Source organism: Homalodisca vitripennis, chromosome 2 (genome assembly GCF_021130785.1).
Source record: "Homalodisca vitripennis isolate AUS2020 chromosome 2, UT_GWSS_2.1, whole genome shotgun sequence".
Taxonomy (NCBI): domain Eukaryota; kingdom Metazoa; phylum Arthropoda; class Insecta; order Hemiptera; family Cicadellidae; genus Homalodisca; species Homalodisca vitripennis.
In genome coordinates this window covers 41,148,797-41,171,980 of record NC_060208.1, presented here as the reverse complement: position 1 = coordinate 41,171,980, position 23,184 = coordinate 41,148,797, and the positions used below count along the sequence as shown (strand labels likewise).

Sequence of the window (23,184 nt, the reverse complement as noted above, 5' to 3'; positions counted from 1 at the left end):
AGTGGTCCTGAAGAAGTTGGGGCATGTCATTAGTGAATAAAACGAAGAGGACTGGGCCCAGCACAGAGCCTTGAGGTACGCCACAGGTTTACTGGCAATGCATTTGATTGCACATGTTTGGTAATGCCATTTTTCTGTGTGCTTGAGCTCCACCAGTTGGTTGTCGTCCAGTTAGGTAGCTTTTGAGACCAGTCTTTGGCTTTCCCTGATATGCCTAAGGCTTCCAGTTTTGTATATAATGAGGTCATGGCTCAAGCAGTCGAATGCCTTTGAAAAATCTAAAAAAAGTGCAGTAGAAAGTTTTCGCTGTTCGAGGTCGTCAATAACAGATTTCTATGAGTTTAATCATGGCTGTTGTTGTTGACTTGCCCTTAATAAAGCCATGCTGTGCGTTTGTGAGGAGACAGTTTTCGTTGCAGTATGTCAGGAGGTCTTTTAAGGACTATTCTTTCACATAGCTTTGAAAATGTTGATATTAGGGAGATCGGTCGATAGTTGCTCAGCAGTGGCTGGGCAACCCTTTTTGTGTATTGGATACACCTTGGAGATTTTTCATTCTTGATGGAAAAAGTCCTTGATCAAACGATTTATTGAATATAACTACCAGTGGTGTGCGTAAGTTCATTGATACAGTGCTTTAAAAGTTTTGGTGATGATATTTCATCATTGCCGGAAGAACTTTTTGGGTTTGAGATGTTTTTACTATTTCTTTAATTTCTTGGTCAGTAGTGTGAGGCAGGGTTGAGAATGTGTGATTTAATGTTTTTTGTGAATGGGCTATTGCATTTGATCTCTTTTTATTACTTTTTAAGGTTTCCTCCGCGATGCTGGTGAAGAATTTGTTTAGGTGGTCTGGCAATTTTTTCCTGCATCTCGGACTATTTCACCTTCTATTTGGAGATTTATTTCATGTGACTGTTTTTTCTTGACTCTTACATTGTTTATAAACATCCCAAACAGCCTTGGAACTTGTTGTCAGAATCATTAATGTAATTTTTAGATGCCTCCTTTCTTAATGACTTAAGCCTCAAGTCCATATGTTTTTTTTCACTTCAGCAGCCGGCTTGTTCTCTTGTCGTTAGGGTCTCCTGTTACTGTCATAATGATTTTAGAGCTTTTAGTGTAACTGTTTTTTTAGTTTTAAAGCATCTGCATCTGCGAAGTGTTTGGGTTTAAAGTCTGTGTTTTTTTTTGCCTTTTCTTTATTTTAGGGCCAGGCCGTGTTGAAGGATAGGGACAGTTTAGCGCTAAAAATATTATATGCTTCTTCTGCCTGTCGGGGCATAGATGACAGGTTGCCAGTCCTCTTCTTGAAGTAAAGCTTTCAACGTGTCAAGATTTCGTCGTTTTAGGCATCGGTAAAGTATTTGTGGTCTTTGTTGGTTTCATCCGGGTAAGTTATATTGCACATGTTGGGCTGTGTGGTCTGAGAGGCCAGCATTTATTTACACTTGCATCAACATTCTGTCGAGTCAAGGTTAGTACAAATACAGTCTATGGATGTTTCAGAGTGAGCTGTTATTCTAGTAGGAGGTAAGTCCACCCTTGTCAAATTATGGAGAGCTAAAACTTCATTCAGTTTAATTGTCTTTATGTCAGGGTTGATGCTGTCAATGTTGATGTCACCCATAAGGACTAATGGTAAGTTCTCAGTTTTTGTTTCCTCAATTACTTGTGAGAGTATGTTTAACCCATCATCCAAGTTCCCCGCTGGTGATCTGTACACTCCCATTACATGAATAATTCTTCTGTCTACCTTGATCTTTATCAGCGGCAAGTTCACATGCGATTTCTTCACAGTACTGGTTGTATGTCAATGGATTCTGAATATTCTTTGTAAGGTTTGATTAACATAGATAGCTACAGCCGCCTTGTTTGTGTGTTTTTCCTGCTGAAATGAGCCTTTAAACTGTAGTTGGGAATGTGGCAACATCCTTCGATTTGTTCTTGCTTTAGGCCATGTTCTGTCAAGATTATAATTTCAGGATTGGTATCTTCTATTAGATGGAGGAGTCTGTCTATTTTATTAGAGACACCCTGGATATTTTGGTGAAGGATACTTAATCTGGTTTGTTTTGAGGCTGGCTTGTCCTCTAAAAAATAGGTGGATGTGCTGGGATAGTTGACAATTGTGTCCAGGTAGACATGAAGTCTTTATTGGTATTGGAATGCAGGCTAGTTGGTTTATTAAAGGAGTGGTTTATTTTTTGTGTAGAAATCAATAGTGTTTCCTGAAAAAAATCCTCCAGGTCTTCGTCAACGGTCGTATTCGTGCAGTTATTGGGGGTTCTTTCCCGGTTCTTGAAGGACATGTTGACACGTATGGTTCTTTTATATTTTATTGGGGGGGAGTTTGTGATTGTCTTGGGGGTTTATGGCCTTCAGTAAGGTTTTCTGCATGGGAAGTGGCGGCTTTCATCTTTTTGCACTTGAAGGGAGACACTGAATTGTGTCTCTTCTTTCTTATTGACAACTGGTTGTGCTTGTTTCTTGCATTATTGTGGTATCTTTTATGTTTGTGTGAGGGGGTTTTTGAACGATACGTGCATTCCTCTGCATTTTTTTTTTTCGTAAGTGTTAGGTTATCTTTATTATTGCTTCCAGACTTTTAAACTTTTCTTCCATGGCATTATGGCTGTTTTTTTTAAGAGTCCGATTTCCAAGAGAACTGAGGGGAAGGTATTATTTGTTTGATAGTCAGGGGCCAATGTTTGAGTTTCCTGTAAGTCCCTGAGCCTCCTGTCAGTTTTTTCAGGTGTATGTTAGCTGCAGTGTCATAATTTTACTCTCATTGAAGATATGCAATTAAATAATTGAAATATATATGACATGACCAATTCTCTGGTAAATAAGCCTATGTCTTGTATATACAACTACAGCAGTTAATCAGTTAAAGAGCACAGTCACAAGACTTGTTTGTGTCCCAGGACAAGTTAAGGTTCAAGTAAACAAAATTGGAGATAAATTTGGAAGAAGGGGGATGAAATACATACTCATTACTTGAGAAGCTATTTTTGATCCTATATGAGATACATTAAGTCAAACATTATTAAATACATCCTGGATCATATTTTAAAATGGAAGGAACCGATATGCAATTGGAGGTGATCACAAGTCTTAATAAAAAGTATGTGTGCAAAAGCAAGGAAGAAGTTGCTGTACCGGGGAGGTCCTTGCTGAGCTTAGTTATATGTCTTTTTACAGGTAACAACTTACTTTATAACCTTTTTTGATGTATTCAGATTTGTAGATGACACAACTGCCACAGACATGTGAGGATCATAATTTTGTGTTCATAGTGCCAAGAGCATTGTGGTAGAACATTTATAGGCAAGTTTGTGCATGACGCAAATGATCATATCAAGTGTGAAAAATTGATTTGGAATAAAAAAAATCCATATTATTCAGGTGCAACGAAGAAGTAAGATAATCTTGTAACCAAAAGTGATAGTCTTACTAAATAATAGCTAATTTTTTTAACTCTTAAATTTCAACAACATTTAAGAATATTATATTCAATTTCTGAAAGTGGATTGTTTTCTATACAGGTTCAAGCTCTAGCAATGACCACCCTCGTCGGGAAGAAAACCCGTTCTCTTTCAAACACTTCTTGAACAGAGATGTGTCAGGAGGGGCACGCCCGAAAGTGTTCCCCTCTAAATCCCCTTCTACCCCTCGCCTCATCGCCAATCCCGAGCTTACCTCGGGCCTGCCGGACTTTGTCCAAGACCATCTCGTCATCGAGCAGTGTTACCTGAACCAGCCTTCCCAGCCATTGTCTGTGGATATGAACAATTTGGTGGAGTTTGGATTGGAGTAAGTGATTTGTTGATGATGTAATTGGGCCTATATGTATAATTTTTTTATTAGTGTACAGTACGTAAACTTACAACACGCCATTTGTCATGGTTTGTCAATGAAAATGTAATGTGTAAATTAAGTTTATGTTGGTGATGGAACTATCCAGCCATAAAATTTGAGTTAATCTAATTGGCACTATCTCATTTTGTGGATAGGTGGTGGGGACAGTGTCACAAAATAGTATAAAGTCACTATTCCGTGAACATAGTCAACACTTTGAATGAAAATGTATGATCTATCAAACATTGCTTTTTATAGCAAAAAGAGCCAACTCCTGATCCTTTGAATGTTTTGAAAACTCATTTCCCTTCTACCAAGTAATTTCATTTATCCACATTTTTTATGTTTCTTAAAACTAGTAAAACAATGTTGTTACTTATTCGATGTTAGTATCACTGGTAGTACAAAAAAAAACAAATCAATTGTTTCATGCCAAGGAACACGTCACTACATCTACAACATGATAATTAACAACTTAACAACTTTCTGGTAAAAAAGATTGATATTATATTGTCTGTAATGCAATGGGCACAATGCAAACGTTAACAGGTATGTATACTTTAAAATAAGGTTGAATTCTATGCATAAAATATTTTTCCTAATATATAATTTTAGCCTAAGTTAGAAAAATATTTCAAAGCTATAAAGTGATTTTGTTAGTGTGTACATATTTTTGCATATGTTTTCCTTAAATAGTCATTTATTCAATAACTGTTCTGTATAAGGAATGTGATGCTAAAAATAGCATTTTATATAGAATATTAAAAATCACTACATTTTTTTTATTATTAGAACATATTGCTCTAGATTATTAAATATATAGGTGTATATTTGCTTTCAGTCACATACAAATATACACATACATATATAATAATTTCCTTTATTTTAGGTTCCATGGTATTCTGTGGCGGTATACTAGAATAATTCGCTTCTAAGTATTCTATATACAATTTTTTTAATGATTTTTAATTATTAGTTTTGTATCTGTTTTGTCTATATTATAGTGATAGTTGTAATTCTGCTTCAGTTATCTGCATCTTATGTAGTAGCATAACTGTCAATTTACAGTTGTACCTATCACGGATTTATCTGTTGTTGTAGTTTCAGTTCTGATTTATAACCATTATAATTTCTGCAGTTATCGGTTTTCCTGTCGTGTGTGTGTGTGTTTTTTTTTTAAATGTAAATGAACAATACACACTGAATTATAAGTATTTAATAATTTTTTTACTTCTGTTTTCGGAATTCAATGAGAACAAACTCATATGTTAACTACCTTGTAGTTCAGGAAATACCTACTTATCCATTGATGTTCATCTAAAGATAATTAATTTGATTTAGCTGTCATTCTAATCCCACCCTACAACATAGGGATTTTCTTGAGCCTGCCTACTGACAGTCTTGGGAGTTACTTGATACCTACTATTGTTGACATTGTGAGGTGTATATTACCTGGTCATTGTTATTCGTGATTTTTTCAAGGTTACTCTTTAAATTACAGTAAAAAAATAATTTTAAAATTATAGAAGCACTTATTACACTGTTATTTTTATAACTGTACATACAGGGTGAATTTAAGTTAGTGTCGAAAAATTTTTTGGGTGATACTACTCAGTATTATAGACCAAAATATGAAAATAAAAAATCCCTATCCCATCTTTTAACTACGACCAATTTCGCTATTTTGTTAAAAAAATCATGTTTTGTTTCAATAAAACTCAATTTCCTCCTCCATTATTTTTAATGTTTTTTTAATTCTGAATCCATTTTTTAACTTGCCCATTTTGTGGGCTTTAAAATGACATAATGCAATGTTCCTTTTATTTTCATCTTCTACTGGTTATTAAAGAATCAGTATTGGAAAACAAGGTCTACTTAAAATATCAAGGTGCCAAATAACCAGTCAAAATTGTGTTTAATTCAATAATAAATCAAACATAGGATAAACACATAAAGAACAGTTACAAAAAGGAATAATCATAAAAGTAAGTAATCTACAAATTGTTTTCAAATTGCCTGCCTCCGTTTCTAATGCAGGCTCTCGCACGCTTCCTCATGGCCCTATCCGTCACGTTCAAAGATAACTTGTTACACACTATTTGGGCAGCTAACTCAATCCGGTTTCTTAAGTCTTCCTCAGAGTTTACAGTGGTCGAGTAAACTTCCTGTTTTATAGTCCCCCAAACAAAGAAGTCCATAGGAGATAGGTCAGGAGATCTGGCCGGCCAAGCTACAGTTCCAGTGCGACCTATCCATGTCGGGTAATTGTCCATTAACCACTGACGCACTTCATTGCTGAAATGAGGAGGGAGGACCGTCCTGTTGGAAAACTATGTTGTCCCTCTGATTGTGGTTCATATCAAGTCCATCCAGAAGTGTGGGCAAGGTATGCTGTAAAAAAGTCCAAGTAAACTCCACTATTTAAGGTTCCTTGAAAAAAATGTGGGGACCCACAAGTTGGTTTCCGATGACTCTGCCCATACGTTGAGATGAAAACGTCTTTGAAAGGAACTTTTCTCTTGAAAGCCCTGGGATTTTGTTCGGCCCAATGGTGCATGTTATGCTTGTTAAAAACACCAGCCCTAGTGAAGGTAGACTCATCGGTGTACAAAATGTTTCTCAAAAAATATTGTTCAATATTCCAGCGATAGAACTCTACTCTTGGACCCAAAGTCATTTGGTTCTAATGCTTGAATCTTTATAAGTGATAGGGGTGGAAGTTATTTTCGTGTAAGATTCCTAACACTTTACTCTGAGAAACACCAACTTCTCTGGCAAGTCGTCGGCTGCTGACCTCAGGATTTTCTTGAACTAAATCTAGAACTCGTTCATCTAAGCCAACATCTCGAAGAACAGGACCTACCTCATTACGCTGCCTGTGAACTGTTCCTCTCTCCAACAAACGCTGATGTAGCCTCGTAAAAACTTTATCACTAGGAACTCTACGATCTGGGTACCGAGCGTGGTATTCTCTCTGAGCAGCCAGAGCATTCCCCGCCACAAAAACCATATACAAAATGCATCTCTGCATACTCTCTCGATGTGAAATCCATGATAGCTACGACTCAAATAACTATTTTTTAAGTGGATAGAGGTAAAGTCAGCTGAAAGACAAAATAAAAACCTGAAAAATGGGGTATTCCTTCATATTTGTGATTGTAGAGATAAGATAGTCAGGAGTAAAAACTGATAAGATATGGACAAATGCATTATGTCATTTTAAAGCCCACAAAATGGGCAAGCTTTATGTGGTATTGGCCTCTCTTCAGAATTAACTTCATTTAATTCCTCGGGTCTAATATCTTTTTTAATGTTTTTGCCGAAAACTTAAGAATTTGATTTATTAGCAATTTGTTTGTATCAAACTTATTTTCAAGACAGTTTTTCTCTATTATTCCCATGTAAAATTTTGTGTAAATTTCAAAAATGGATTCAGAATTAAAAAAACATTAAAAATAATGGAGGAAATTGAGTTTTATTGAAACAAAACATGATTTTTTAACAAAATAGCGAAATTGGTCGTAGTTAAAAGATAGATGGGATAGGGATTTTTTATTTTCATATTTTGGTCTATAATACTGAGTAGTATCACCCAAAAAATTTTCGACACTAACTTAAATTCACCCTGTATATTGTATAAAATAAGAACAATATTTTTATAACTAGGCTGTGCATAAAAAAGAACCCAAGTGCAACACTAGTGTCTTAATAAACATAGACATAAATCAGTAATCATCGCTTACAGCAATGTAATATCTAAAACTGTATGTGGTAGGCACAGTTCTTATTTATGTATCTTTCTTAGTGATGATATGTTTACGATGTTCTGTACATATTTCTGAAGCCAGAAATCAAAGTAACTAAAATAGAAGTTCCCGGCCTGGTGTACATCAAGTAAATAGTAAACCCTTCACTTTAGAGTAAACCTTTCACTATATTTTCAATAATTTGTTTGTAAAAGTAGAACACAATAAATTCTTTACTAAATACCTTTTCTGGCATTGAATGCTTGATGGAATTATAAGACATTTAAGTTTATTTAATATATTATTTTCATTCCAATTTTGGAGTTTGTCTAGTGAAAAAATGTAGGCTTTTAAATTTAAAAATGAAATGACTCCACAAAAATATTTAACTTACCAGGAATGGACATTCCTTCCTAAGGGCACTAGACTCATAAAATTTTGTGCGATAATTTCCTAACAGGAGAAGTACATACCGTGCTTTCAAAACTCAGTGTAGATTTATTTCATAAAATTCTGGATACTGATATATAGGGTGTTTAAAAATGTGGGAAAATATTTTGGTGTACGGTTGAATAGGTGAAAATAAACAAAAAAGTCCCTCGAAAACTTGTGTTTTTCTCTTCTTTTAACGCCTGTTTGTGTTTTAAAAAATTTTTTAAACATAACTTACAAACGGTTTAAGTTACATTGTTATAATATTGCACGTTTTTATATCTTATTAGGATATTATTTTCTGCTCAAAAAAAAAAATCTATCATTAATCAATTTAAAATAGCAGCCTTTTATTAGTGTTAAAAAAATGTCTAGAAAAAAAGAGAAAGTATTTTAAAGACACATAAAAGATAGCTTTGTTGGAAAGCAACATATTTATTATTTTATAACTTACAAACAGATGATGAATAAATGCATATTTACTACTCTCATGCAGTCAATTTATTGAATGAAATGTAAGTGAGAGTAAAACCTTTTCTGAGTCATATTTAAAAAAATTAAAACCCAGACAGACAGGCAGACGGTTAATGAAACAAAATAAACCAGTGTTAACGGAATTTTGTTGTTGTTTATTTTCACCTAATAAACCAACTCCCAAATTATTTTTCCACATTTCTTAAACACTCTGTATATATTGATGTAATTTTGCAGAGCGTCAAATGATGGCTGGAACCCTAGTCGGACAGGGGACTTACCATTTGATCTGACAGCTACTAGACATGAACGACCAGAGTCACCTGTCCTACCACTAGACTTACCAGAGGGTCTGCCTTTCGACCTGCCTGCCACCGGAGGCGAGGTGGGGGCCTCCACCAGCCTGCCCGACTTTCTGTCTGATGGGCCGATTCATAGTGGACGGCGGAACGATGCAGGACAGCCACCCTCCGAGCCTACCAGCCCCCACATCCCTCCTCCTCACTCACACGCACAAGCAGTAAGTGTAGTTATACGTGGTTACATGCTCAGAATATCATTCTTCTTGATGGTGAACAGTAGCTATTTACCACATTCAAAACATTGACTGGTAACACAGTAAGAGCCATAGACTTTTTAAAAAACTCAAGGGAAATGTTACAGTCCCAGCATAACTGATTCATTTGTATTGTCAACTTCTATTGTTGCAGCTGCAGATGGAGAATGACAGGTTACGAAGGGACCAAGAAACGCTTCGGAGACAACTTTCAGATCAAATCAGGAGGTAAGCATTCTTAATTGTTGTAATTCTCTAATACATTTGTAAGTAAAATATGATTTAAAAATGCAATCAATTAACCGTTTTCTTTTATTTCAGTTAAGTAATTTTCTCTACAGAAATTTGCAAGTGAAAAAATGTAATAGGTGCAGGGTAAGATTAGCTAAAGTGTACACAGTTTAAATCTTCTTAACGATTATAACGCTGATGCCTATACAATGTTGACACCAGCGTTTTCGCTATAACTATCATGTGTGTTGTGGTGGTGTTCGGATTTCTACAACTCATTTGACTTCACATTTTAACAAAAGCTTTGACAATTTTGGCACAATGATGTTAAGAAATAAGGAAAGCAAAAATAATTACTTTTTGTAATTATTAGGTGTATGTAGGTATATTTAGACAACTGACATACGTAATGTATAGGTACCAGGATAACCTGGTATTTTTTCCTGTTGAGGTGTAGCTAACAAGCTCAATGCACGTGACCTGAGGTCTTGTGCTGATCTAACTATTAGTTGCTATTAAGCTGCAAGTTATAACAGAACTCAGCTAGCTTTCAAAGTTATAACCTAATATTACTGTATGATCTCATTTCAAGATTCTTTATGAGCTGCATTTTCTATAGTTAAAAACAAAAATGTTATAAAATTCATCTGCTAAAGGTCTTCAAATTTTATTAAATCAGAAAGATCTTTAATATGATTTCTTTAAGAAATGCACATTCATCAATAAGTTACATGAGTTACAAAAGCTTTTGAAGTTCTAGTTTTGCTTTATTGTGTCAATCATCTTGAATCAAAGTATTCTTTCATTGAATAAAATGGTGACCCACCAGCCAGTCTGAAAGATGTCATTTCAGTTATTGGTCTTAGATTCTGTGGAAGCAAGTTGAAGACTTTTCGCCCAATGTATGAGAGCTTCCTGTAATATTGTATGTGTGGTTTGCTGGAAGATGGTAGTCCGTTGCTCTCGTAGATATTTTTTCCTCTAGTTTGTTGTGCACAGAAACATTCTGGTTCTTTAGTGTTATTTTTTATTTTTTTGTATTTTTTTTTTTTTTTTTTTTTTTTTTTTATTGAGCCTGCTGTAACAAATTATTGAGGATTTCTGCGGTTTTGAGGTTTCTTGCTTTGCTGACGTTTGGAACATTATCTGATATTACATTTATTACTGGGGTCTCATATTTTTCTCTTGCTGGGACACTTTGGAGAGCTCCTTTATGGCCTTTTTCTTGAGGTTGGTAATGTTTTTTTATAAAGAACTCTTCAAGAATCTCACCTTCTTTTAGTTTGCTGTAGTTGAAGGCAGTTGATTAGATGGAGGCATTTTGGTTGTTGCATTTGCTTCTGGACTATCATTATTTTGGTCAGTTTGAGGACTGTACATACACTCCAGGCTCTTCCTTTGGGTCAGGTCAGTGCATTTCCCTTTGGGGGTAGTCTGTTTTTAATATTGAAGTGCTTGTAGGAAGATAATAAATATATTTCTCTTCATCCCAATACTTACTTTCCTCCCCCAAGATGATCTGTGCTGTATTGGCCAAGCCAGCGTCACCTTAGGATAGAGATTATTCTTTTTGCAGTTTCAGGTGGTGCGGATTTAATTGCTAACTCTAACTGGTCAAGTTTTAATTTCTGTTAGCTCAGTCAATATAGGTGGAGAACTTTGAGTGTTTTCACTATTCTCATTCAATAAAAGGCAGTTTCTGTCCAGGATTCCGTTTATTTATCACTTCCTGTCAATCAACTTTCTTCTGCAGCATAAAAATAGTATGCTTGAAAGTACTGGATACCCTTTCTTTTGACAAGCTCAGCTTCAAAGCAAAGACTTGTTTTCTTTGCCAGTTGGAACAAACTCCCTTATGTTAAGTTTTTACATCTTGTTAAATTTTGTTTAACATCTGAAATAACTGTATCTATATTTTCAGCAGTTTTAACAAGTTTTTGGTGTAATTACCCTTCTGCTCATATAATGTATAAAATGTTTGAAAAATTTTCTGTTATTTTAATTTGTTGTATTGTTGAACAAAATATGTTTTGTTCTATTAAAAAAAAATTGTTTTGCTTCTTTTTTTCTAATTGTATTACCCATTCTCTAACATTGTATTGGGTAATAAAACACTAAAAGAAGCTTAGACTCACATGTGTTTTAATAATTTTGACCTTTATATTATATAGAGATCAATTATTGTGCTCTCTAAAAAGATCAATTGATGGTTCATTGTTACTGGTTGATTACATGAAAAAACTTATCAGGATATTATCAGTGTAATCACTGATTTGACTTTGATGGCATCTGCACTTGCAAGTATTGTGTAAAAAAATGTTTTGTGTGACATTTTTTGTGCTTGTACAAAGTTAAATCCAATTAAACATAAAAATCTGTAAGCTCAGTAAAAATATGTTTTTGTTTGGCCAACAAATTTGATAAAAAATTACTTGATAAAGAGTTTTTAATTCTTTCTTTCTGGTATAGTTTGTAATTACATTATATAAAACACTATTATCTTTATCCTGTTGACAACTGTATGTTAGAGCACACATTGTTTCTAATCTGAGAAAGTGTGGCATTTATCATAGGCTAACACTCATTTTGGCAAGAAAATATAAAAACAATACAATAGATCCAAAACATGTCCTTTTGATCTGTACCATACATGCATGAAGTGATGGCCAAACATTAGCAAGAGATTATCCAGAGACGAATGAGAGAGATCAAAATACAGTTGTACATGTGTGTTAGGAACGAGTCATTGGAGTCAGAGTTGAGGATACTGCGTAGTCGAGACCACGACGATGCAGCCAGCCTCGAGAACATGGTGCGGCAAGTTGAGGACAACTTATCTCGTGCAGTTGTGAGTATTATGTAGTGTTGGTTCCTTCCATACACTAAATACAAATTGATGACAAAGAAAAAAATGGTTGTAGCACAGAAGTAATTTTGCTAAGTAAGGACAAGTGATCAAAAACAGTTATCTGGGAAACTGAATTAAATGTTTCTCTCTTAAGTATTCAAAATGGTTATATGAGGACTGTGAGAAAACTTAGCTGATCTCCCTTGCTGTTATGGAGTTATTTAAATCATTATCTAAGGCATGTAGTTTTGTAAACCTTTATTTTTAAAAATTTAATTTTTAACACAGATTTCGTTAAGCAGGTTTTGTTAATTTACCGTAGCCGGCATCTGCTCATTTGAATGCACAAACCGCCAGACAAATCCGCCCTTTAAGACCTAAGAGCTCCCCAGTGTGACTAATATCAAAATTTGGACTGCCCAATCAAGAATAAAAGTTAAGATGGTATTTTAATAACAACATTTTTGTATAATTTGAAAGTTAAATACTCAAAACAATACACTTGTACCTCTCCTGTATATACAAACGTGGTCTTAATCAGATCACAAACTTCAGTCATGGAATTTCAAAGTTGCAGTATTAATTGTTAAAAAGCACCAAAAACTGATAGTCTGTTTTGTTGTTTTGGCATAAAAACTGGAAGTTAAATGTTCGTAAATTCTTTTATTTATACGTCTAAGCGCAGAAATAAACAAGCAACATTTTTTTAAAGTCCCTTTATTGTACCTCTATTAGTTACTCTGTGGTCAACTTTAAAATTCGGGTATCGGTATTTTTTTATCTAAGAGTAGACATCTGTCTAATATCAAACAATAATTACCTTTTATCCTAAGACCGAAGATTTTTAAATCAAATATAATCAAGTATGCAACAAAGGAAAAAAATAAAATTTTAGCACGAATACTTGAATGATGTTAATTTTCATAATTCAAACTTCGTTAATATTAAATATTATGATTAGTTGTATAAATTTACACCATGATTTCCACCTTTACTTCTACAGCACAATATTAAATTTCCCACTTTCATTTCATCAAACACAGAATCTAATTATGAGACATGAGTAATGAAGTATATTTTCTTGATGTATTCATCAAACACAGAATCTAGTTATGAGACATGAGTAATGAAGTATATTTTCTTGATGTATTCATCAAACACAGAATCTAGTTATGAGACATGAGTAATGAAGTATATTTTCTTGATGTATTCATCAAACACAGAATCTAGTTATGAGACATGAGTAATGAAGTATATTTTCTTGATGTATTCATCAAACACAGAATCTAGTTATGAGACATGAGTAATGAAGTATATTTTCTTGATGTATTCATCAAAACACAGAATCTAGTTATGAGACATGAGTAATGAAGTATATTTTCTTGATGTATTCATCAAACACAGAATCTAGTTATGAGACATGAGTAATGAAGTATATTTTCTTGATGTATTCATCAAACACAGAATCTAGTTATGAGACATGAGTAATGAAGTATATTTTCTTGATGTATTCATCAAACACAGAATCTAGTTATGAGACATGAGTAATGAAGTATATTTTCTTGATGTATTCATCAAACACAGAATCTAGTTATGAGACATGAGTAATGAAGTATATTTTCTTGATGTATTCATCAAACACAGAATCTAGTTATGAGACATGAGTAATGAAGTATATTTTCTTGATGTATTCATCAAACACAGAATCTAGTTATGAGACATGAGTAATGAAGTATATTTTCTTGATGTATTCATCAAACACAGAATCTAGTTATGAGACATGAGTAATGAAGTATATTTTCTTGATGTATTCATCAAACACAGAATCTAGTTATGAGACATGAGTAATGAAGTATATTTTCTTGATGTATTCATCAAATGTTGCTTAATATTTTTAATTTTTATTAAATACAATTTTTAGGTTTTTTCTAAGTATGTTCTTAATTTGGTCAATTTGCATGAACAACTTATGTTAAGAATCTAGTTTGTTTGGAAACTTTCCAATTCTTAAGTTTATCATATTGTAGTATTTTATTCTTCTTGATTGATTTTAAATAATACATGTGTGATATGGAAATATGTGGTTTCCGAACCTATGAGCAATGCATGGTATCTTTGAGTTTAAAATATTAATGGTTTTCTAAAATTTAGTATTTTATGTGGTGTGTGCTTTTTCTATCTTTCTGTGTTCTACTTACAGAAAAGAGCAGAGACTGCAGAAATGAAAGCAGCTAAACTGAAGCAAGAAGTTAAACTTCTTACGGTAAATATAGTATAACCTTATTGTTTGATAGTAGTTTAATTTCTTAAATGCAGGAGGTAACCGGTTCACACTGCATCAAAACATTGTTAACACATTTAGTAGTATCTTGAGATAGTTCTGCCTCACTGTGAGCAACCATCTTCAGTCCAAGGTGTTAAACTGAATCTGACATTGAAGCTGACTGTGATGTTTTGACTTTGTGTGAATCGGAACATTTTTCATATTATAAAAAATGTGGAGTTTGAACATATGAATAAGGCCCAGATAGATAAGGACCTATTCCATGAGACCACTGAAAATGAGCTTTTCTACTCTGTTAGTCACTTCGCTTGTCGTAGAGTAACTTGAATTTCATATTAACCTGAATTGACTACCAATTAAAATTCAATTATTTTTACCCTCGGGTAATGAATTAATTTTTAATTTTTCAATGGAAATCATTGTGGATGTTTAGGATCAATTAAAACAAATACGACCATATAACATGTTAAAATTGTATTTTATTATCTTATATTTTAAGTATTTAGTAGCCTGGCAACAGTTAAATTTATACCAAATTTACCACTAAAAATAAAATTATGCGGATTATTAGCTTGCCTTAGCCACTCCCAAGTTTGAAGGTTAAGCCTTGTCACGTAATTTTTACAAATTTCCTCATCACTTTCACTAAAGATTTCGTCATCAAAATTACCATCACTCACTTATTTTTACTTTCATTGAGTACGTTCTCCACAAAGTTACTAAAACTAAAAAAAGAATGACTTTTTTACCACAACATCATTTTACCGTGATGTCATTTCAGACGGAATCTAATCAAAACAAACAATCAAAAGATGAAATGGTAAACAACAATCGATTTTGAAAGAGTTTACTGGCTTAAGAACATATAATAGAACATGTTATGACTATCGGTAGAATAGTGTAAAAAATGCCAAAATAATTGATATCTGAAATATTTTTCAACTCTAAAATTAGGAACTTACTGCGACAGGCAGCGCCTGTCATCAGTAATAATGCAACGCTAACTGATGGTGGGCAATATACATCATTGGTAGACAATGGGTCAACTACAGCATTAACTCTTACAAATAACACTTTGTTATTGAGTTGTTCAGAATTTATTTCCTGTGGTGTATAATTTTATAGGTTTCATATCGGATTAAAGCACCAGATCTTGAGTGTGAGTGTGCACTGGACTGATCAACAGATATTGATACATTTCTAATATGTATTTCAATTGACAGATTCTGTGGATTACTACCTCTAGTATTAAATATGCAAGGGATTGAGATTGGTGGTTGAATTTTATGACACTTTTATAGAAATGTTGTCAACCATTGTGAATTGTCTTTACATGTGTAAGTGCCCAATAGAATGTGATTTAAAAGTGTCTTTAACCCTTTGAGTGCCAAGAGCTAATGAGATGGGCTCGCAGGTATTTCCCAAAAGGACTGAAGCTGACTAAATCAGCATTTCGAATATTATTATTAGTTACTAAATGTTTACATATTATGGTGTTGTACTTAGTTACATTTTATACATAAACTAAACATAGATTAGCTATCTTAGTTTGATTTGTTACAGGTTGTAAAAGCTATTTGCCAAATATGAGAAACAATTTTTATGCGAGTGCAGATTTTCAATATTTTGTACTAATATATAAGAAAAGTCATGCTCAGTATTACACTTACTTTACTTTTTTGAAACTTGGTAAGTTATGTTTGTTTCTACTTACATAGAGAACAATAAAAAATTTGCAAACAAATGTATTAAGATCAAAAAATTACAATTTTTTTATAACCACAAAAAATTACAAAACTAAATTTGTTATATATAACTTTTTTGTTTAAAAATTTTAACAAATTTTATCATCTTAATAAATAGTATACCTGATATCCTACTTTTCTCCTAACACAAGAAAACAAAAACCAATTCCATTATGTTTGTTTTTGCAAAAGTTGTGAATAATTTTGTGGATCTATACGTAAATATAGAATATAGAAAAATATAATATAAAAATATAAACTCAGTTATACAAATATTTACTTATTTAAATGTGGTATGTTTAATCCTTTGTACATAAAGAACAATAAAAAGGATGCATACAAAAAAAATTAATATCAAATTAGCAATTTTTGATATCCAAATTTTTAAAATATTTAATTTTTGTTTGTTTTATTTTTTCTCAAAAATGTTAACACATTGTTTTATTGTACTATCACTAGTATAAATGAATAAAATATTTTCCAATATAACTTTTAAGTGAGCTAAAGCACAAAAATAAAAGTTATATTGGAAAATATTTTATTCATTTATACTAGTGATAGTAAAATAAACCTTTTTTCCAATGCTCAAAGATTCTACATTGCTTTATAATTCAACTAAATTTTACAAGTTATAGCTTACTTTCCCCCTACGTATTAAAATAAAAATCATCTCATAATGTTTATTCTTTTTAAGTTATGAATTATCTGGCAAAAAACTACACTAACACCAAAAGAGTGCTTGGCACTGAGAGAGGTGACTTGTCATAAATGCTTGGCACTGGCAGTGCCACTCTTTCAAAAGTGCTTGGCACTCAAAGGGTTATAATATATATATATATATATATATATATATATATATATATATATATATATACAGTAGAACCCCTCATATCCGGCCACCACGGGACCAAGCCCCTGGCCGGATAACGATTCGGCCGGATAAACCAACCTACAGTACACAGCACTTGACGAAACAAAACAATTGTACTGTACTGTACTAACCGCACTGGAAATAATCAACGAACTGTTTACAGGTTAAACCTATTAGCTCAACTGAGGACAACACAGGAAAATGTAAACAAATAGATACACAAAAATAACGCAAGAGTCGTGGGAGACTAGTGCGTGCAACTGCGCGTCTGCAAGCCGTGGTAAATAAATTTCGATATTGGCTTCCGGGAAGTGGCCGGATAAACCGAGGTGCGGTAAAAACCGAGGCCGGATATGAGGGGTTCTACTGTATATATAATTTGTTTATATTTTAAGGCCAAATATTTTTTAAGAATATTCATTTAGTAATTTGAATATGTGTACTCATCCTTTCTTGCTGGAGGAAATGGCTAGTTGAAGAGAATCTCTTGTCTGTTAATCAGCTGGAAGTAAACGAGCTACGTGGGGTGAGTGGACCGAGCGATCGTTCGAGCGACCACAGGTTAGCTTCCGAGCTGAGGGCGGCTGTGTCAAGTGCTGAGCACTCTCTCAGGTTGGTGCTACAAGAGAGTTCCATGCAAGTTGAATCAAGCAAAAATGATTCTTTATATTGTTAACTTACAGGTTACTAGTAAAAACTGTTAAATTATCAAACTGAAACTTAATAGCAATAATAAGTAGGGGGCAAAGCTCTATTGTGATTGGCTCAAGATTAACCAAACAACAACCTCTACAAGACCTAATACTGAAATAAAAATTATAATCTGGCTGAAAGATATCGACACAGTCCTCCTTCTATTGATCTCAAGCTCTCACAATCTAAAATGATGTTGTTTGGCTGTCTTCTCAGACTGATTGCATGATTTGCAAGTAGGATCTTCAATGTTAAGTCCCAAAGTGTTTTGAAATGATTATGTCCTGCAATGGTAACAAATTACTTACTTCAAAAGGTCTCTACTCAGCTTTATCATCCAGTTGGCTGAGTAATGGTACCTTGAATGAGTTTCTTAGGAAGTGTCTCCCAGCAATAACTGTACTTTTCTGAGAACCATATTTTTACAATGGCTTGGCAAGCTGTTGATTTATTATGTCAAAACTGGTTCAGGCCCAAGAAACTGAGGTGAACTACATTATGACTAGCTACAATATCATTGAACTGAATGTCATTGTGTTAAGGGCTACAAGAGAGCCTGGATATCATGTTTTCCTTAGGCCTAGATACTGTAGATTTCACCCTGGGAAACTGTAGTGATCTCTCAGACTTCTACTAAGAGCTGCTCGGAGAGATGAATTATGCACCTCGTAATCAGATTCACCTTCCACCAGAATAGTCATTTGAATAAGTTACCTAAGTTAGCTTTGTGTAATTCTATACCTCCCTTCCTTCTCCAATATCATCAGGTTCGAATAGTTACAAAAAGAAACTCACAAACAGTCATCTACAATGGCTCATGCCAATGGAGCTTACGCTCCTGTGGTCAGCAGCTTTCATTTGCAAAACGGATTTATATGCTTCACCCAAGATGTTTAAATCTAATGTTAGGAGTCGTGGGAAAACCTCAAGAGCCAGTTATAGGGCTGTTCCTAAAGTTTTTAAATGCCTTTTATATTTGTGATTAATTTTACAATGTCACAGATTAACAATGAAATCTGTATGTAGTATATTTGAGAACTTGTTTGTACCTATCCTTATCATACTATACAACTTTTAATCATGAGATTATAATATGTAATTGTTATTTAATTACTCTTCTGAGTAATTAACTTATGGGTTGAAGAATTTTGCATATGCTTAACAGGCAAATGCTGAGTGGAGTGGACACTCTGAGGATGATCGCCTCCACTCTGGAGAACAGGCACCGGTTCGATGAGCAACCAGAGTTCTGTGAACCAGAGAACAGGGATGACTCTGGACCTGCTCTCTAGTGGTGAGTCCATCCTCTCAAAGTTCTAGTATGTGTATTTATCAATTAGGATGTTTACTCTTTCCCTCTATTCTTATTTAAGAAAAAAATATGTGATTATGGTAAAAAGTTAAATTTGAGGTTTTTGTAGAAATTTTTGTATTTGGACTCCTTAAGTCGAAAAACTCGCTTCCGTAAGATCTTTCCTTATGTATATAATATCTATGCTCATAAACCCAAATATATAAAAGTTTTTAACTTTTTATATACTATCCCAAGTTTGTATTGAAAATGTTGAGCTTTTTTAAAGAAAAATTAACATGTATGTGAAATTTATTGTCAGCTTTATAGGAATATGTTGCATGGGCTTACCAACAATATGTATAAAATGAAAATTATTTTTGCCACATACCATAGATAATAAGTTGTTTTATGTAATTTCGAAGATGTGGGTGGTCAGAAGTACAAACAACACTTTTTAGGGTTTTTTTTTGTCATAAAATAGTGTTTTGGTGATAGATAAAATTTACTCTAAAAAATTAATCTTTGTTGCATTTTCATTGTTTACAACATATTATTTACTGGTTATTTTATCCAGAAACTGCCATTCATACTTTATAAATAGTTCAATTTTATTTTAGATAAAATGGAATTGAAAACATGTCATGGTAAAAACCATATATTTTTTTACATAATTTGGCTTTTAAGTCTAATTTATAAATATATCTGTTCCGTTTGTTCTATTTTTTAATTTGAAATTTCTTTAAGCACAATAATTAAGAATTTTATCTAAAGAAACTATATTTTAGTCTAAAAAACAAGTAAAACAAAACTAGCTATGTTGATACAATTTTCATTTTTGATAATAGCTTGTTTAGACGAAAAATAGAACATCTGTGCAATGCTTTTTTTTTAAAGATTAGTTTTTAAATTTTATATAAAAATTCTACTAAAACTATAAGGATTAAAATGAGGTATCATCATCTGGTATTTTTAGTATTCACTGGAAATGGTGAAGTACATTGTCTACTATGTTAGACAGTTTAGATATATTTTGATAGTATTCATTTAGTTTATCACTGGCTGCATATTGTGGAATTCTCTGACAAGTGTTGGTCTTGTTAGTCTAATGATAGTCTTGCAGCACTAATGGCCATATCAGCATGTGAGCCCTATCACACTAATGAAACTAATCATAAGTATAATTGATGCCATTAAAACTCACATATCATTTGTTCAAATTAAAACTTTTGGGCGGAATGAAATCAGTCAAAAGATTATCAAAACGTATTGAAAATTGCACTGAACTGATTTAGTCAAATATCTTGTCAAGAGATATAGTGTCAAATGTAGTACTGAAACTTATATTAGATGAATAGCAACCTCTCACATCACATTTCATCATAATAGCAATTTTTACTTACTCACCTTCTATTCAGTGTTGTTTTTCAATTTGTTTACTTTGTCGCTGTGTAATTTTGTCACGAAAAGAATAAGGAATAATTTATTGTAAATTTTCATTTTCTTGTGGAAAACATTTGATGAATTCTTAACCTTTTACATCAGCAAAAATAAATAAAGGAAAGCCCAGACCCTACACAAGTGAAAATTACATTATTTTTTAAATAAAAATATGTCAATAACACACATTGAGACCAACAAAGCATGAAAAAAACATTTTTTACATTTTACTCAGATAGTCAGTTGTTGTACTTTAAATTGTTGCATGATTTATTTATTACTAGAAAAGATTAAATAATTTATTTTAAACCAGTGTAACGGAAGACATAGTGGGTTTAATGTTGTTTCATACACAAATAAACTTAAATGTCATTATTTTAAATTGTATTCGTAAATATTCAAGTGCTTTTAGTTAAAAACTAAAAAATGTGACAATCAATAATTGTTAATTTCACTCTTGTTCTATGTCATAGCAATCAATTTAATAAATGTTCCAAAATTGATAGGATTATGTTTAAAATTCCAAATAAAGGTGTTTTTAAATAGATACTTGGGTTATAAAAAGCATTGTAATTACCAATGTTAATTTTTTTTGTGAAATTGTTAAAGTTTTTTCAGTTTAGTTTATATGTACAGTGTTACAAAACAAAATATGTTGCCAGTTTTAGGATAACTTTAAAAGATTTATTTGTCCCTTGTTACACATTTTACAAAAATATTCACATTATTAGACCAGCCAAGTACTGAGGTTCACTTAATTCACAAGTGTGCATGTGTGTTTCTTGCAGTGGTTCAGATATATCAATGAAGGTTTCAATAACACTTTCTTACTTTTACTGTAAAGGGTTTAATTACTTCTTAGATAAGCTAATTTTTACTGTAAAGATTCAGATAAGGGTTAATATCAATTCCAGATGACAAAAAAAAGTGGTAATCATAATACAACTAAACTTCTAACACAAATAAATTACTCATCAAGATATAATTTATTTGCAAATATTTATCTCCTTAGCTATATTTATAATTATTTGTAATTTTTTGTTTCAGCACAGAATGAGCAAGTCTGGACTCATGTACAGGTGTACAGTTGTGTGTATTTTGTAAGTAGGTTGCACCAACCCTTCCGCAGCAATAGGTTTACACACCATTCTATTTGTTACATTATAAATTATTTTGTAAATAAACACTTTAAAGTAAACAACATTTCACTTCCCCTGTGTTCCTTTCCTTTTTATTTAACTTGCACGTTTCTACATATGTTAGTTTGTTTTACTCATTACAGGCAATTTTAACTGACAATTTTGATATGTAGGAAAATAGAATGCACAAGATATGACAAGTTGTCATGGGTAAAGAAATATTTTGAATAATTGAAAATGTGTCTGTATGGTAACTCTAACTAAACTTTAATTAAATGGAAAAGAAGCTGGTTTATCTTTTTCCTGTGTAATTGAGCAGGATAATCTTAGAATGAGGAATTTTTAGATCCTTATTAATAAATTGAAATCACATAACTTAGTAATATGTGTATTCAAATTACAGACTATTTTTAGGCCTTTAGTGAATAAGTATTTATTAAAAATGATGAAATTATCTTTTAAACTCATCATATTAAAGAGGAGGAAATGAGTTTTGAGAAAATATAATTGTTGATTCATTTGTTAAAAAAAATAATATGAAACTGTATTCTTTCATTTTCCTGCAGATACATTCCGACGTTATAAGTGATAAACTTAATAAGAAAACTCGAATATTTTATTTTAATTTGTCCCACAAATCATTGTTTTAGGCATTTAAAGGCTATTTAGCACCTGGAAAATGGGAAGAGTAGTAATGTGTAGAAGGCGAATCTCGGAATCTGTTGAGATTTGCCCAGTCATTAATTATAAGTCATGTTCATTTTCCAGCACTTCTAGTCCACCAGTATAGCAGCAGATGAAATATTCCTTATGCCAAACTTGTAAACACTGAATAATTTCAACCAGATAGTCTTGCATCATATATTGTGATGGTTGATCGATACTGGTGAAAAATCACAAAGGAAAACGGAATTGCACAAGCCTAGGTGAATTTTTTGTTGTATCTCACAAGCACTATCGTTGTCTGGCCAGTAGCTGTAGGAAAATATCATGATTTTGTAAATATTATTTGACTGTACATTTTTATATAAGCACTTAAATTCATACTTTGGAGCACATATATATCGATGAAAGCTGATTGGCAGAACGCAAATTATTGATTACTTAAACGGGATTTTTTGTACTTTGAGTTTGAAAACCCATAGATTATAACATAATGACGATTCGCGGACAATAGCATAACATAAACTACTAATCACAATCGCTAAAACTTGTTTTTCTTCCTGTAAACTAGTTCTTATTCTTTAAATAGTCCCTTAACCTCTGTAAATCCTTTCAAATATAGTTGTATTCTTGGATTATTTTTATTGTTTTTTGGCATCCTCCAAAGATTAAGAATGACAGAAATCGGTTAGGTAATAATTTTATTTAAATAAAATAATATATTGACATTTTGGGAATCTATTTCTTAAAGATTTGGAGTAAGATTTATAAATTCTGGATTAGACCATTACTAATGAAGAGTGTACGAAATTTAATATGGAAGTGGGCTTTAAATTATTACTTGACCTTAATTTATTCAACCAGATTATTTTTCAGTGGAAACCCTGAGACATTACTAAAATACATACAT

At 32.6% G+C, this 23,184-nt stretch overlaps 1 protein-coding gene across 1 annotated transcript; it reads left to right on the top strand.

The window, feature by feature from the left end:
• The first annotated feature begins 3,092 nt into the window (after positions 1 to 3,092).
• Positions 3,093 to 21,675, top strand: LOC124355604 (endosome-associated-trafficking regulator 1). The gene is made up of 9 exons (XM_046806767.1): positions 3,093 to 3,204; positions 3,549 to 3,816; positions 8,751 to 9,033; positions 9,224 to 9,297; positions 12,037 to 12,148; positions 14,349 to 14,411; positions 17,551 to 17,660; positions 18,907 to 19,035; positions 21,520 to 21,675. The coding sequence occupies exons 1-8, from the start codon at positions 3,093 to 3,095 to the stop codon at positions 19,031 to 19,033; spliced, it is 1,149 nt and encodes a 382-aa protein (XP_046662723.1). The 3' UTR covers positions 19,034 to 19,035; positions 21,520 to 21,675.
• Positions 21,676 to 23,184: the final 1,509 nt, after the last annotated feature.